The 17,050-nt window shown below is 50.4% G+C and overlaps 3 protein-coding genes across 3 annotated transcripts in view; all 3 read left to right on the top strand.

The window, feature by feature from the left end:
* Window positions 1-4,164, top strand: part of LOC144128916 (glutamine synthetase-like) — a 21,264-nt gene extending 17,100 nt beyond the window's left edge. Inside the window, exons 5-6 of the mRNA XM_077662710.1 lie at window positions 1,200-1,402; window positions 2,261-4,164. Of these exons, the coding sequence (XP_077518836.1) occupies window positions 1,200-1,402; window positions 2,261-2,552 (495 nt within the window). The 3' untranslated portion in view covers window positions 2,553-4,164. The remainder of the gene's footprint in view (window positions 1-1,199; window positions 1,403-2,260) is intronic.
* Window positions 4,165-6,449: 2,285 nt separating this feature from the next.
* Window positions 6,450-7,952, top strand: LOC144127483 (uncharacterized). The gene has a single exon (XM_077660476.1). It carries the CDS (start codon window positions 6,461-6,463, stop codon window positions 7,661-7,663), a length of 1,203 nt encoding a protein of 400 aa, XP_077516602.1. The 5' UTR covers window positions 6,450-6,460; the 3' UTR covers window positions 7,664-7,952.
* Window positions 7,953-9,885: 1,933 nt separating this feature from the next.
* On the top strand, window positions 9,886-12,214 carry LOC144129939 (membrane metallo-endopeptidase-like 1). Its single transcript, XM_077663995.1, has one exon. It carries the CDS (start codon window positions 9,935-9,937, stop codon window positions 12,212-12,214), a length of 2,280 nt encoding a protein of 759 aa, XP_077520121.1. The 5' UTR covers window positions 9,886-9,934.
* Window positions 12,215-17,050: the final 4,836 nt, after the last annotated feature.

Below are 17,050 nucleotides of genomic sequence, written 5' to 3'. Positions count from 1 at the left end.
AGGACTCCCAGGGATCCATGAATGTAAAGTAGATAATGAATTGGAATTAACGCGTTACGCTATGACGTCATACCCTTAAAACGTAGCGTAAGCTTCCCGTCCAATTTTCCTGCTCTCAGGGGGAGGAACAGGGGCGAATGGCCGCCCTGCAGGAAAATTACAGCAGCCCAATGTTGTACAGTATTTTTGCCCAAGTCTTACATCCTGAATTCAGACTCGGTGGATGCGCTTGGGATCTATGGGGGAGCTCCATAAACAATTTTAGGCTGGGGCGTCGTGTACAAAGTAATCTGAATTCACTCAGTATATGGATATAATGAGCGAGATAGTGAGTACAGCGCTGTCTCCTATGCTCTTCAGTGTGACCACGCACTGGAAAAAAAAATGGTGTGTGGGCTAGCGTCCAAATCTGGGGGCCTCCTGCCGACCTTGTGCGATCCCGTTCACCATTTAACACAGAGTTTAATTCATTGCATTTGAACGCACGCTACCTGGTTTGAAACGAGGAAGTAAATACAGCTGCAAATTTTGCAGCAAAAGCTACATTGGCCACGAACTCGCAGTTTCACCGTGTTCGCATTCCCACCGTGATCGCACCGCGCCACGTGACCAACCACGTGACGAACCACGCGACAACAACTAGCCAGACAACCAGACTAACCTGGACTTGCAATCAAGATTAACCAAGGCTAACCAAGCTGTGCCTTAGCTTTCGCTACGTGTATCCTGGCATAGCCGAGCTAAGCCACTGCACATTAAAATTCTTTTAGGGCCATCAAAGGCTCCACCCTTGACAACCACTCGGGAACATCGCCATCAACTCTGACCCTCTCAACAAACCGATGCACAGTTTCACGAAAATAAATTCGTGCTGGCCGTGCGTCGGGATCACAGTGATATCCTGCCATTCGCGAGCGCCAAATACTGTGGAGGCCCATTAGCATTATTAAATAAAATGGTACTCCATCTTCGTTATCAATGGACAGATATCGTATTCCATGGGGGTGAAGTGGAAATTGTTTCTTCATCGTCCTTTGGAGTACGTCCCAGAAGTAAACCCCTTCCCAACAATGCAGAAAAACGTGGTCTATCGTTTCTGGTTGCTTGTAAGGCAGTTAGGACCCCACGGAACAAATAAGCAATGCCAAAGCCAGGCAATAAAGAAAAAAAAAAGCCACTGCCAATTTTATTCCTCGCAGTGGGAATACCAGGTGGGACCGCTGGAGGGCGTGGCCGCGGGTGACCACCTGTGGATCTCCCGCTACATCCTGCAGCGCGTGGCCGAGGAGTTCGACGTGCTCATCTCGTTCGACCCGAAGCCCTTCGAGAGCGACGCGCTCTGCGGCTCCGGCGGACACATCAACTTCAGCACCAGGGACATGCGCAAGCACGGGGGACTCCAGTGAGCGACAGTCCCACTTTCATTCTTCTTCTTCCTTTGGTTTTTCTATCGTTTTCGTAATGAGACTCCTGCACATTGTGTGAGCGCAGCGGATGTCACATGCATATGGGCGATAGCGCCGGCTGCAGCTGCGGGTTACGTTATTGCGTGTGTTTTCTTTTACCTTTGTTCGTTAATGGCTGTTCGTTAGTGGAACGATATGAATAGCAATGAGGGACGACGGTGTAAGTGACCATGAAAGTTTCGACTTGCCACTGCCGCATCCGATTTCCTTATTCTCTGTGCCTCTCTGATTTGCGAACAGGGTTAGTTATAAAATATGGCGTTTTAATGGCATCAAGTTGCCAAAATGTCACACGAAAATAGAGCATGGTCAAACTAATATAATGGTGCAGATATTTACGAAGACACAAATATAGCGCTAACTAGAACCACGGTTCATTCTTGAGCACCAGGAGAACTGTCGCCAATCTATACCTTCTGTTACTATCTTTACTGCCTTTACACGTTGAACACAGGATATGCTACGACCTCTACTATTCGTTTTTCTTAACTTTATATGTGCAATGCCGCTCAACAACGCAATTCACACAATGTTCCTTGGCCTTTCTGCGACCAAGGAGGCGACTGTTAATGGGTCATCCTCAAAGTACAATGCACAACTGTAGATTGCCAGACATGCCATCGGGGCATGTTTTGGCCACCTGATGTTCTCTGAAGTGCACCACAATTTCAGCGCAAGGTGATTTTTGCATTTCGCCCCACCCCATCGAAATGCGCTCGCTGTAACTGCATGGTTTCCGACTGGCCGACTCGATCTCAGCCCCCGAAATCCACAGCCACGCCTTCTCCTCGCAGGCACATCAAGGCTGCGCTGAAGAAGCTCGAGGCGAACGCGGAGGAGCACATGAAGGTCTACGACCCGCGCAAAGGCGGCACTGCCAACCGGCGTCGCCTGGTAGCCAACATGCTCGCGACGCCCACCGAGGGCTTCATCGTCACCGACACCTGCTCGAGAGAGGCCAGTGTGCGCATCCCGCGTCTCGTAGGGGACGCCTCTGGCGGGTACCTCGAGGACCGGAGACCCGGAGCCAACGTCGAGCCGTACCGGGCCACCGAGGCCATCGTCAAGACCGTCTGCCTCAGCTAGTTGCATGAAGTCTCGCCGCACGAGCACGTGGGCGATTCTGGTTCACTGCCGGACCCGCGTCTACCAGATACGCTCTGCTTCACTCAAGACTTGTGGAGCCGTTGCGAATGCTACAGAGTCGGCGCCAGTTGATCAGAGCCCGAATGTACTGAACTTGTTCACACACCTTGGAACCACGCGCGAATGATCGCACGTTAGCATGTCAACGAAACCTTTGCCATCAAGGGTTTCAGCAGGAATTGAAATTAGGGAGGATGTCTAAATTTCTCGGCAGGGGGCTGTTAAAGATACGGGGAGGTGTGGAGGATAGGCGGAAGAGGTAGCCATTTTTAATTTTTTTATTTCGTGGTTTTTCCAGCACGAACCACCTATATATGAACAACTGTGTCCCTTCGCGTACATGCCCTTCTTCCGGCGCTATCAAAATTCTCTGTCGTGTGTGGCAAAAAAAAAAAACAAAATCGTCGCGTCGAATTAAGCGGATGCCTTCAGGAAACCAAGGGGGTGTGTAGGAATGTCACTGATAGCCATGAAGCCGGACATTAGCTCGCAATCAGTCGTCTACTGATTGCGTGACGACAGCAATTGAGATTCCACAATACGATGCACAGTTTTTTTTTTGTGTGTGTGGTTGTCGCTATAGAGCAAGTACCGGCTCGCAGAAGCCGTTGATTCTGAGCTGAACAAATGTCTGATAAGAGAAGGCAAGAAAACTGCAGGAACGCAGCGGCGACGGTGATTCGAAAAATTTTGACAGAAGTCGAAGTTGAAATGTGTTTTCGATCTGTGTCTGTAGAATTTTCCCACTAGGTGCTCCTGCTCAAGACTCCGGGTGACCCTCGTAAACGTCGCTAAGCTGAGCTCAGCCTCTTGTCTGATTTCGTCGCCTTGTTTGTTGAGCGCCATGAAGTGCGAAAAAGGTGGGGTTCCAAGGAGTGACGCATTGTGAACTGTTATCAGAAAATCCGCCTATCCTGAGATTACCGGCGCGGGCAGCTTTGTCTCTGATCAGCTTCATCCCAATCTGCGGGGAGCAACTGCGTATTTTATGTATGGGAGCTAGGCTTGGAAACATTGTGATCATATGGATGTGATCCAGCGTCACCAAGACGGTTAGGGTACTCCCAAGCTTGTATGCATGCGCCTTTATAGTCTCACCAAAGTGACATTACAAAGACGACAGTATCCCAAAGTTACGCTTATTAACGACGCGGAGGTGGGCCTGTGCAGATATCGTGACGCAATGAGAATAGATCTGCTGGCATTCTATCGCGATTTGTAAAATTCTTGCTATAGCCACCCTATATACAACGCATTATCGGTACATGACGACGGAGTCCACGTGCGGCGACTATATGCGACTGTATATCGACACCAGGTCGGCGCAACTTTCCAAACTCAAACGCTTCATATCACGAGCTATATCTCATTGCTTTGCTACCCACAGTGTACATTCTCTGCATCTGTCCAGTCGGCTTTTTTTCTATTCTTTTTTTCGAATTTCCGGCAGCGATAAACGATGATACTGCGAGGGCTCATCGATCGTCATCATCAGTCATGATTTTGCCGAAGGACTTTGTACTGGTCGTGAATAAACATGAATGACGGAAGCCACTCTGACTGGGTCTGGTACCATCGCACTGTGTCAAAGCATTCTTGATCCGCAGTACTTTGAATGTATGGCCTAGTTCGGTCTCAGCAATAATAACGATGATGCGTGTTCGACGACAAGGTAAGGAAAAAGCAATACTCTGGGCCACAGCAGTCTGGACGCTTCGGCATGCTTCAGCTCGAATTTCATCTTGCGCACTTCCAGTCAGATAAGGAAGCAATCTCAAACACGTGCGTAAAAATAACCTGAGAAAGTTATTGCTCACCTAAGCTGAAATAACTTAGTTTCAGTTAGAGTGGCGCATGACGGAACTTCCATGTGGACGTACACGAGTGCAGTAAAAAGAAAACGGAACGTAGTGCTGGTGGTCTGACTGCACTGAAGCGCGGCATCATGTAGTATGCCGCTCAATGTAGTATGCATAACGCAGCACGAAGATGCAGTGTGCTGCAGCTTAGTGGTGACGCTAAAGCGCAAAAGCACGTGCAAAGAATGCCCACTAAATACAAAAAAGATAGCGTGATAGAGAGCTTAATTTTGATGTCGGAACTATGTACCTTTGACTTCTGACGCTCCTTGCACTTTTTTCACAAAGTACAAATACCGACGTGCAACATCAACTGCTTGCCGGGAATATATATCCTGTTACCACTTACACTCACAAAAGGGCTTGGTGGCAGCAGTATGACTGCTGGACGAAAAAGACAGCCCACTGTGTCAGGATTGCGGCAGAAGCTTCTGGAGTGTAAGTGAGCTCCCGCTACCTAAGAAGGCTTTTTACATAGCGCTAAACACAGAAAAATTTGCGGTACTTGTTTAACTAACTAAACAGCTCAATGGTAACGCAAGAACTCCGCTGATGTAAGAAGCCGCGTGAAAATAGTAGAGCGAAAGGTACAACGTATACTGTTTCTTCTGTGATTGCCCCGCGGTTTCCTAATCATGAAAATAGTTTGTGTTAGCGGAGCGTCATTTACTCGACTGGGCCGCCGCGGTTGCTTAGTGGTTATGGTGCTCGGCTGCTGCCCCGAAAGACGCGGGTTCGATCCCGGTCGCGGTGGTCTCATTTCGACGGAGGCGAAATGCTAGAGGCCCGTGTGCTGTGCGATGTCAGTGCACGTTAAAGAACCCCAGGTGGTCGAAATTTCCGGAGCCCTTCACTACGACGTACCTCATAGCCTGAGTCGCTTTGGGACGTTAAACCCCCATAAACCAAACCATTTACCCGACTGGATGAAAGAAGCACGATTCTTGAAACTGTTGTAAGCAAACATCAGTTGTCTCTTCCGCTTGCCAGCCCCGTGCAGTCACGGTGACGAAAGTTCTCTAAATAAAGTTCCTATCTCTCACGGCCGGCCTAAATGTCATGGTCGTCCTGACGCCAGGATGCAACTCATTCGCTGCACACATGCTCTTCACGACTGATACGTGATAAGATAGGCGCGCACATACAGATGTACGTGTGCACAAAGATGCTTCTTCATGAACACGCTTGAGCCCGTAATAAAAATAATACGTGCAGGCAGTCCGGCCTACGTGTCTCGTGCTGCCCAACTGCACAGCTGCCCTGCTTGTTTCCTCTGAGCGCTCTAAAGAGTCAGTGCTGTGGGCATCGCTACGATAGAACGATGCCGGTGTTTTTCTTTTTTTAAAGCATGTGTCAATTGTTCCGTTGCTACTATTTTCTCCACTTAAAAGCTTTGGTCGAGTCTTTATCGACGAAATAAAGGTGATAACTAAAGGTTTTCGCCACTTTTAACAAAAAGGGTGAAGTAAACAAGTGAGAGACGCTGCAAGAACTGCGGTTTCTTACAAGCTGTCGCTCCGCGTCTGATCCTCTTCAACATAACCCCGCAGAGAGAAGAAGACGAAGTGTGTTCTTTAACTGAGGCTTATTTTAAGAGGAAGAAGAACAAGAAGAACTGAGAGTCAGTGCACCCTGTACGCTTTTTTCGGACTGACTGGAGGAAGCCAGCCTCACAGCGAGCAATGCAAGTCGAGGACCCGCCCCAGTTCCCACCTGACCCGTAAGCAGCCCACGATCCTTCCCGCCGCCTTGTATACCCTTAAAGAAACATCGTCGCCGACCTAGTGTTCCGTGATCTTTTCCAGGTCGCGCATTGTACGCACAGAGCGGGGGCGCAGCGCACTGAAGACAACGCGGAGGGCGACTTGGAATACGTACATATCTCGACTGGACAAGGACCAATACTCGGTGTTCTCCTGCTGGCTTCTGCTGGCGACCTCGGTGGGCCTGTTCATCGTGCTCCTGCTGATCTTCGGCAAGCAGTTCTGCATGGTCGTGTTTCTGTTTATAGGCGCCCTGGTCGCACTCTTCGTGCTGTTCGTGCAGCCTCCGGAAGGCGCGCATAGGCGACAGGTCGTGAGAGACATGCTGATGGGGAGCCCACCTGCCGTCCCCGCCGCGGCTCAGACCGTATCAGCGCACAGCGCAGAACGTGTCGCTTCGCCGGCCGATGCTACTTCCACGGGAGGTCTACCGCTGCACCACAAGAGGGAGAAGTCTGTGACGGGTCTCAAGATGAAAGAGCCGCCGGCTCAGTTGGGACAGCCCCTCTACCAACTCCGCAAGGCCAGCATGATGTTCGAGAAATACGACGCCGCCACTCACGTGGCCCTTCCGCCGTCTAACGCCACGGAGGCCCCCAAGGACACAAAGCGTGGCTTCTTTCGCTCGCTCCTCGCAAGGATACGGAAGGGACACCTTCAGGCGAACCCTTACTACACGACACTCACGGACGACGCGGCGAGCAACGAAGAGGAGGTGACTACGCAGAGGACAATAACGCAGCGCAGTGCCGACCCCCAGGGCAGCCCCAAAAGGGAGACGTCGGAGAGCACCAAGAAGCGCATCGGCTTCCAAGAAGATCCACTGCCGGTGGAGTCGAGCGAGCAGCAGACGGGCGCGGTCACGCCACCCGGCCCGAGCCCGACGAAGCGCCAGCGAAGGAGTCAGTCCATACGACCCCTGGGTGAGATGGATTTCAGCAGCCGCGGCAGGGTCGACCGCAGCACCTCGGTGTTCGCCACCGTCGCGCCCGGCTCCAGCGCGCCGGGCCTGAGGCCGCTGAAGAGCGGAGTCAAGGACACCGTGACGCCCAAGCTCGGGGCTCCTCTGCGCAGAAAGAGTTCCGCCATCGCGTCGCGGCGCACGGTCAACTTCTCGGGAGTCATGTCGCCGCCGGCCAAAAGGTCGTCGCCGCAGCGGTACCACAAGGTGGAAGACTGGCGCAAGGTGGCCGGCTCCTCCGTGTCCATGGGCACCGAAGGGGCCGACCCCAGCCTGCTGGCCGCCGCCTCTTCCACGTCGTCGGAGTCGCGCCCGCCGACGCCCAGGGACGCCGCGTCGCGCAAGCGGTCGCGCACCTCTCGCGCCGACTCGTCTTCGCCGGACTTTAGAATGGGCACGAGCAAGACGTACGTTATGCGCGACTCGACCAACGGCTTCCGCAAGGTCCACCACGTGTGGAGCCAGTGAGAGAGCGACGTCGCGCTGCCGTTGCAATACGGACACCACGCATGGGCGCACGAGAGACGATATATGATTAGCGAGCGCCGATGGGGGGTGGCACCCATCACTCCCCGCTTTTTCGTTTGTCAAGGATGACTTGGGATTGGGTGAGGGCGTCTCCGTGACGAGACGCGCTTGACATCTTTCCAATTAGCAATGCAGGGCACCCAGCAAGGCCGCCCTCAATTTTGTGATATCAGGTGTGGGTAGATTAATGGTTCCGGGAGAATAAACGCAAGAATTCACTCGAATTACAGCTGTGGGTCAAAGTCTGTGGAAACCTTGCGAACGTTTCGGTAATGAATACAAGACGGTTCGTGAAGGGAGAACATCTAGTTATCTGTGTTCATGCGTACGTGTATTTTTATGCGACTACATATAAAATATTTCTTCAGACGACAAAGAAATTGTTCGTATTTATCGCGAGCTGTCCTATATGTAGCACGCGGAATGTACTGTGTGTTCCATCTTGTGCTGGCACATCAGCTATCTAGCTACTGTTTGTTTTTGAATAGTAAAGTAAGTTATTTTATTCCTGACATGATTTTGCTGACCCTCTGTTCTCCGCAGTGTTATTACTCAGTAATTGTTGTGCAAGCTCTTCGGAGTTATCCATCGTGCCTGGGAAGCGCCAGGAAGGATCTACAACAGCTATACTTGGACGGACGGACGGATGGACGGACGGACGGACGACGCATTTTGCGCAGTTGCGTAGTCAGAATTTGAAAAGTCATAATTGCAGTAGATTGGGGAGTGAGACAATGGTCTCAGTAATGAAGTAGAATCGTAATTGGCATAGAATTGAAAAAAAAAGATTGACGAGTAAAAGAATGCTATCCAGTTGATCCCCCCCCCCCCCCCAATTTTTTTTTTTTGTAATGAGGGATGATTTGATATGTGAGTAGAGCCCGCGATGTTTCCTGCGTGGGTTTGAGTGTCCGATCTTCCGGGGCCCGGGGGGATAGTTCCCGGGCCAGCGCATTAACGTGCCGATTACCGGCAATCGAGCCATGCCAAAGAACCCACGTGAGGATTATCTCTTGGTGGGCAGCTTGTTGGGCCTTTGTGGGCTGCTTGGATGGACGGGACAAGCTGACAACGACGAAACTGACGTGTGGGGGGCTATAGTTTTTGCAAATTCCTCTCGCACAATTAGGGCTGCCGTTTGCTCTTCCCGTCCTCCTCTCCTTCTGTGCAGCCGTCAAAAGGCATGCCCTTAAGCAGGTGTGTGCAGCTGCTTCACAGGTGTATTATCGAAACCGGCAGATTTTTGTGTAAACTTTTCGTTGCCTTTACTTTTCTCTCAAAACTAATTTATTTCTGATTATTGCTTTAAAATTTATTTATTTCAACTCTCACCGCTTTGTTTCCACGATTTTCGTTCCGATTTCCTCAAGATCTCTCAAAATTCGTTATTTGTTTTCACAGATTCCTCTGTTTAAATTTATGTGCTGCATGAGATAAACCTGGATGAATTTTCTCCTGTTTGGATCTGCATCAAACCCTGGAAAATCCCCCCCCCCCCCCCCCCCCCCCCCACCCCCCCCCCCCCTGGGTATGCGCCATCGCTTTTAAGGCAACAACAGCACAACAACTACGCGAGCGAGCGATGCGTATATGAGGTCTAAGAAGAAAAACTTCCTGATAGAATCTCACCGACTGCCTTGCTAAGCGTTCCAAACTTTTCTTTTCTATCAATTATTATATTTTGACTTAATCATTATTATTTAATCCCTCTCTTTATTCTTATAATTTTGAAATCAAAACTCTCATCCCTTTTCTGTTCATGAGGAACAATTCACCGGAGTTGTGCTCCCACGTGCTTTTCCTTTTTGTTAACTGCGTTCAGGTGAACAGCCACCCGATTCTTGGCCGATCCCCCAGTGTGGGTATGGGCCATCTTTTGATAGGCTAACAACAACAACAACAAAAACAACAACAACAACAACAACGCGCCACGTGCTACCCGCTTTAAGGAGAAAGAAGAACTCTTCTGAAGAGCACGCGTCGAAATCCTGGGTTTCCATTTCAGAGACTGCCTTCCTCTCGCCCTGCCTTTTACCTAATCGTCTTGCACGGTAGGCAATTTCTGGATACAGCGTATATTCTGTTTCCTGGTAATGAAAGCATGGGTCGGCCGATTAGCGTGCAGAACAGTCCTCGGAGTCACCTCCTGCTTACGACCCTGTTGCAGGTGTGCTCTGGCACCATAGCCTGGCGCGGCTCTTTCCTGCGGTCATGGTAAACAACGAAGAGGCTGAGCATCGCGCTGAAGGTGATGCAGCAGCGCCAAAAGGAGGCGGCGGGAAGGCTGAGGAGGCAGACGCTGCTGAGGACGACAAAGCGCCAGCAAACGAAGCACTGTCGCCTGATGGCATTCCGGTTCCTGCCCTGCCCATGGTCCTGTCTCTGCTCGGCATGTCGGCGCTTCCCGTGCTCTACTGCCTTTCCTCAGTACTCTTTGCCTTCCTCGTGGAGCCGTACGACAGCGCTTGCAACTCGGAGGTGTGCTTCACCGCCGGAGATTACCTCAAGCGCAGCGTCGACGAGCGAGTCAAGCCGTGCGTGAACTTCTACGACTTCGTCTGCAGCGGCTGGGACCAGGAGTACATCAACGACGCCAGTTCCTCGCTGACCTTGGTCAACCTTTCCGTGTACCTGCCGGGTGAGAGCAACAACCCACCCAACATTGTCAAGGCCAAGTCATTTTACAAGTCCTGCGAGTCGTCCTTCAAAGAACAAATGGACACGAGCATCGACGACCTCAAAGCGTTCATCAAAAATGACCTGCGTTTCGACTGGCCAAATGTGCTGCCGAACATCACGATCGATGAGCTGTACAGGATAGTCGTCGAACTTCAGCTGTCCTACTTCGTACACCCGTTTTTTATCATGACATTCGACAGTGGCATGGTCACGCTGAGTGTCTCGACTGGAGAGCGCTATCACCCATGGTACTTACACTACGCAAACACCGCACAATCAAGCTTCCGTTTACAACTCATTAACGACGTCCTGAACGCTGTTTTTCCGCAAGCACTACCTGTCGCTACAGCCTCAAACATTACCACCTTAGAAGACAAACTGAGCGCCATCCGAATAAGTGAGGACGAGCTTCTCGTCGTCAGGATGAAAGTGCTGTCCCAGAACCCGTTCCTGAAAGGATGGGCTCTGCTTCACGCGATTGGGAACTTCCTCGACTCTGCGCAGAAACGACTGCTCAGCCGGAAGGTGACCATCCGCGTCGGAGACTTCGCTGCTTTGTCTGAGACGCTGATTATGATCAGCGACCCGAAGTACGTCCAGGCAGTAGCCAGCTACGTAGTCTGGGTGATCGTGGAGACTCTCGGCAGGCGCACAAGTCCCGCGCTTCGCAAGATCATGAAAGACACTTCCGTCAGACTAAAGACCACCAACGTGACGGACCATGTCTTTCGCGGCGACGTGTGTTACCACGAGACCTACCGCCTCTTTGCTTTGCTACTGGACCGCCACATGTACGAAAAGTTCGACAAGACTACCCTGGTCCGGTACGAAAATGTCGTCGATACTGTGAAGCTTTTTATGAGGGCACAACTGGAAGACCTCTTTTGGATGGACGAAGCAACCGTGCGCAGTATGCAAAAGCGCATTCGTGAGGTCATTAGCGAAGTGGGCATCCTATCGCGCTTCAGGTACAGGGATGTCGAGGAACCCTACAACCGCCTGCCGGACATCGACAGCACGATGCCCTTTACTACCCTATACGTCAGCGTGTCGGCAACCTTGAACCAGTTCGTGCGCGAGAAAGCGTACCGGTACGTCTACCCAAGTGAGGTATGGTCAAGCGTTCCAACCGTTCGCTACGTCTACCCCCACAACTTACTTTTTGTTCCGTTATCCATTTTAATGCCGCCTCTTTTTGCTAGAGATAACTTCCCGACCGCGCTGTCCTATGGCCGCATTGTGACGCAGATAGCATACGCCATTTACTACGAGGGCTATTACAGCAACAAATATAGGGGCGCTGAAACTTGGAACTTGCCTACAGAACGCAAATTCAACTCGTACATGGACTGCTACAACAAGGCCTTCAACAACGTCACCTACGAAATGTGGGACCCCGCGGAGAGCTTCTTCCGCTCCGGTGCTCTGCTCAAGGCCTTCCAGATGTTCAAGATAGCTCGAGTGCCGTCCGGTGACTTCGTGCTGCCTTCAATTTCTCTCACGCCCATTCAGCTCTTCTTCGTGGGCAGTTGCCTGGACCAGTGCACCAGGAACGACGAAGAGAGGCTCAGGCGCAAAGCGCTCTGCAACTGGCCCATGAGGCGCACCAAGATTTTCCAAGAGGCCTTCCATTGCTCACCCACCGATCCACTGGGGCACTTGCCGGTCAAGTGTTCCGGACTCGCAAGTGCAATCAGCGGCCAGTACCAAAATGTATCCATTGGGACAAGCTTTCGCTGTTCAGGCGCCGCGTCTACCGCGGTCTTCGTCGTCTATCCTCTCGTGTGTTCAGTGATTGTTAGGGTACTTTGATTTATTTATTAACTGAATTTTTTATTTGCGAAGCGGCCGCGCTCTTTTTACTTCAAGATAATTTCCGGTGGCGTTCATTCACCACAAAACAGACTGGCGCAGGAAGGGGCTATCCTTGGTATACGCGCAAGAACTCTTACCAGAATAGGAAGTCAACTACGGGCTGCTGTCTAGCGCATTTAGTTGCAAGTCTTCTGCTGTGTGCACGAGGCGTCATGCGTACTGGTTGGCGCTTGATCCCGTATGCCAGCGGCAAGATCCCATCATTTCGTTTTATTCCGCATGCGTACCACATAATGTTGTCATCGTTGTTGATTTATCTGTACAACTGTAATCACACATGTAAAAGACTGTTGCCTGAGCCTTATAGATCTTTTAAACAGGGCCAAGATCATGGCGCTCGAAACGGTGAGCGAACTATAGCTCCTCGGGTAATTACTGACAAGGAGAATATATAGGAAGTCTGCTTGCGATATACATATTCCCTGGGCATGGGAAAGAGATGAATAAATATTACGGTTCTGCCTGTGTTAAACTGGCCGTCGCCTGTTCGTATAGTCCCCCTGCCTGGTGAATGCGTTGAGGCCGTTTCGGCTGCAACGATGAAGGTGGGAGTAGGCGGGACATGCCCGCTTGTGTTGTGGGTCTCAGTAGAGTTGGCAGTTAGCTCTCAAGTTACAGCGAAAGTTGCGCCCACGAATCCGTTGTCTGGTGCGGTGCATGCACCAGACAACGGCTCATAAAAATGGTCTGTACACTGTCTACAGACTCCTTATCGACTCCACTGCCCTCCTATTGGTATTTTCTTTTGTCTATTGATAGTCTATAGACCATCTATAGAAAGAAAGTCTGCTAAAAGTGTATGGCCATAAATCTATGGATTGTCTACAGACTATCGATAGGATTTGTATCGCCTATGGAATGCATATCCATAGAATTTGGCTATAGAAAGTCTATAGACTTCATAGACAAAGTCTGTGGATAGTCTATAGACTTTATAGACATATGAACAGCCTACAGACTGTCTAAATAAATTTTTGTAAGGACAGGCCAATTTGGTCCAGGCAGGGTCCGTGTTGGCACAGACAAAAAATGCAGCAATAATTCAAAAACCTATAAAATGCACGATTCCGTGCGATTTTTCTCGTCATGAAGTGCGTGCCTTCCAGATGCCGCGCGTTGGCTTCCTGACTCCACAGAGGTCTGTATGCCTCGTGAGGGTTGGCGGCCTGGTCAGCCGAACTCACGGTTTTGACGAAGCGGCTTTTGGCCAGTCGTGCACCATCTGCCCAATGTAGGTGGCTGGCAACGTAGGGAGCTTATCACATTCTACTCCTGGTCTGAACGTCGCTTAAGGGTTCCCATTTGGCTCGAGCACTGTGCACCACCACCCCTAGGATACCGCCAGCGGAATCGAACTGCGAAACCGTGCTTTTGGAAGAAACCCAATGTCGCCACTCCCCGGTAGGATGTCTGTTTCAGTTAAGCCCCTGATAACGTCCAGTGGCAAGGACACACACATCGAGGCTTAGGGCCACACAAAGGTCCGTAGGGGCTCTGAACTAGGGGCCCCAACCAATCGCCAGAGAAGGTTTCTCAATAAAAGTCTTTCATCTATTCGTTCATCTCTGCTCTTGCGGCTCGTCGCCGCAAGAGGCCTGACAAGAAGCTATTGCGCGAAGAATCTCGTTGGCCCCATTCCCACCACAATTCCTATAACACCTATACCTTACTACCCCTTTCCCTTCATCCTACATCCAGCCTCTTCCTATCTTTTCCTGAAAGGAAATCAATTAATGCGGTCTTTCCAGATTCGCTTCCTCGGCTCTGCATGGTTTGGTTCGTATCAATTCTTCTCTCAATTTTCACATACCGGTGTACTTTCCATTGGGCCCCTTCATTTCTCATTACACTTAGGTTATGCCTGTTATACGTTAGTGGTGAAGGTTGAGGCACTTGTTTTTCTTATTTATTATTTCACATTTGCCTAAACACATCGTACGTCTAAGAGAAAACTACGACACTGCAGTAAAGGTGAGAAATACAGGTTTGCGTCACCAGATTCGTTCGAGTGAGCGCATAGGAAATAAGCTTAACCTTGACTTGTTTCAAAACAGCGAAGTATATGCACGCGCTATTTGAGGTCCGCGGAATGCACGAGATATAACGTGATGATGACGATGATAAATTTTTTGGCGCAAGGGCAGCTTTGGCCAAAGAGCGCCATGGCAAAGGTAGGTTTAATTGCACAAGGTCGGGTCAACGACCGATTTCCTAAGCATTTCACCCTAAAGAAGCCGCGCACCAGGCAGGGGAAAGCGTACACCCATTTTATCCCCGCTGGGTACCCGGCGGCAATGGGGATCGAACCCCGCACCTCCCGCATGCGAGGCGGATGCTCAAACCACTAGGCCACCGCTGCCTAAATATGAACAGATTGACTTTTTAGATTTTTGGCAAGATAGTTAATATAAAACTTAAAATGATAGCGGCCTTACGGTCTACTTTAGGGAGACGGCGCATTGGTATTGGGCTGTGCAGGCTTTATATCCGAATCGGCTGCTGGCCCGAAAAACGCGGGTTCGATCCCGGCCGCGGTGGTCGAATTTCGATGGAGGCGAAATTCTAGAGGCCTGTGTACTGTGTGATGTCAGTGCACGTTAAAGAACCCCAGGTGGTCAAAATTCCCGGAGCCCTTCACTACGGCGTCTCTCATAGCCTTAGTTGCTTTGGGACGTTAAACCCCCATAAACTAAACTAAACTAACTTTATATCCGAAATCAGAATTTGATCGGTTCGCCAACTGTTTGTTTATCGATACTTTGTTTGATTGCTTCAGTGTATTCCGATTTGATAGAGAGAAGTGTCAAGTGAGGGAATTATATGATACATGCACACAACAGCTGTTCTGCGAATGAATGATGATTTCTGTCGGGCTTGGTGCCCACACAGGTTAGTCACAAGGTGCGGAAGTTCACATATTGATGATCGGATTCGATGTGGAAAAAGACGAGTGAGTACGAAGTTGTTTTATTCGCAGCACGCACGGAGATCACAAGAAAGCGTCTGCATGTATCTCCTTTTCGCGCTGATAGTGTCGTTCACAGGTTAGAGCAACTGAGGTACTCTTCAGTGAGCGAAAAGCAACCACTGTGTTTTACAGCCAGCATCGCGCTTCTTGCGTGCGGGATCTGCCGTCTCCTACAGCCTGCTAGCTTTGCGTTGTACAATATAACATATATGACACGCCTATAATTCCGAGTTTTCAATCATTTGCCGTGCAAAAAAACCACAGAAAACCCCTGGCGACGCCACTGAAGCTCGCGCCAGACAATGGCATGATAGCTTAACAAGCGGACCATGCCGTTAGCGAAGCCACTGAGACTAAAACAGAATCCAAATTTCGTCGATAAGGGCTTTTCTTAATGGCGTCACCCACGACGTCATTAGGGGGATGAGAGTGCGGGAATTGAGGCTTCATTTAAACTGACGCTTCTCGCAAAAAAGAAAGAAAAACCTACATGCGCATGAAATGCAGCAGACTTCATGGCGCCATCTATATAGTTGTGCCTTCGCGATAAGATACCTGAAAGGCTAAGAAAACGTGAAAAAGGAAGAAAAAATATTTATCGAATATGTTCTGCAACGACGCCTGATGCCATCGTGCAATGTCGGTCGACAAACCGTGCCTTTGGGTGGATCTCGATTGCTCGACGATTTACAGGTGATGTAGATGGCTGCCTGAGGAAAAAGAAGGGGGAGGTTGTTAGTTCAATTCTGTCGTAGCGTTGTCGCAGAACTAGGCCTCGAAGCTCGGTCTGGCGACAACTCGTCATTAGCTTAATTGTGTGCTGGTTGTGACATAGAAATTTCTTGCGTGAACAGCGGGGTCTGTGGAGCTAGTTTCACTGCTCCTCGAACTATTCTGACTTTTTCTTGCTTTCGCCGCAACAAGTGCCAATTTGAATATGAGTGTATAAGTTCCGCACCCAAGTTGTGTGTATTGTAGTGCTCTGTTGTTGCCACTTGTTGAGTGTGGTTTAATTGAGGCTGGCATGGAGGAAGAAAAATTGAGGGCAGGCCGTCTCTATCCGAGCTGGACGCCAAAAAGTGTGCCTGAAGTCACGCGCTTTCGGAAGGACTACTGGGAGTATTAGGCCGCCGGCGCAGCCAATAGTAACGCTGGGCGCAGCGACGTCGTCTGCTGCATTGTCTGCTGCGCATGCGCAAGCGCGCTAAGACTGTGGCCGAGTAGGGGGTGACGCGGCGGAGCAGTCTTCAAAAAATATGACGTAACCGCCTCTCCTGAGTTCTTTCCTTCCTCTATGGAGGCTGTGCTCTCACAACTTGCAAATCTTGTCCTGCAGAGTGTTATCGCTCTGCAGAGCGATAACATTTAAGCTGTTGTCGTAAAGTTTTCGGTTTCTCTATAACAAAAATCCCTGATTGGTCCATTGGGGTCACGAGACTCTGATTACGTTGTCGGGGTCAAGTCAACCGGATTGACCAATCAGAGAGCTCCTTCAGATTTGAACAGTCACGACCTACCCACCGTGGGAGGAGGTAACCTGACTACCGGACTGTGAGCAAACTCTCTATCGTTGCAAAATTCAATGCAGTTGCCGCCCACCCGCCGTGGCGCTGTGCATGAGGCTTATGACAGCCCTGTTAGGGCAACCTGGGTCTCACAAGCCCCAACGGTGGCTGTGTTTGAAACAGCCACCTGCCGGGCCAGTGACGCAGCTCTTGACCGCTGCACCACTGCGCCAGTAGTGGTGCATGAATGCGATTGAGGGTCGTGATGTATGAAGACGATAGAGGGTCGTGACATCCTTA

The sequence above is a fragment of the Amblyomma americanum genome, chromosome 4 (genome assembly GCF_052857255.1).
Source record: "Amblyomma americanum isolate KBUSLIRL-KWMA chromosome 4, ASM5285725v1, whole genome shotgun sequence".
Classification (NCBI taxonomy): Eukaryota; Metazoa; Arthropoda; class Arachnida; order Ixodida; family Ixodidae; genus Amblyomma; species Amblyomma americanum.
This window is presented reverse-complemented; position numbering and strand designations above follow the sequence as displayed.

Bases quoted from the DNA above. Each gene is read 5' to 3' on its own strand.
- LOC144129939 (XM_077663995.1), top strand. From the start codon at position 9,935: ATGGTAAACAACGAAGAGGCTGAGCATCGCGCTGAAGGTGATGCAGCA.
- LOC144127483 (XM_077660476.1), top strand. From the start codon at position 6,461: ATGGTCGTGTTTCTGTTTATAGGCGCCCTGGTCGCACTCTTCGTGCTG.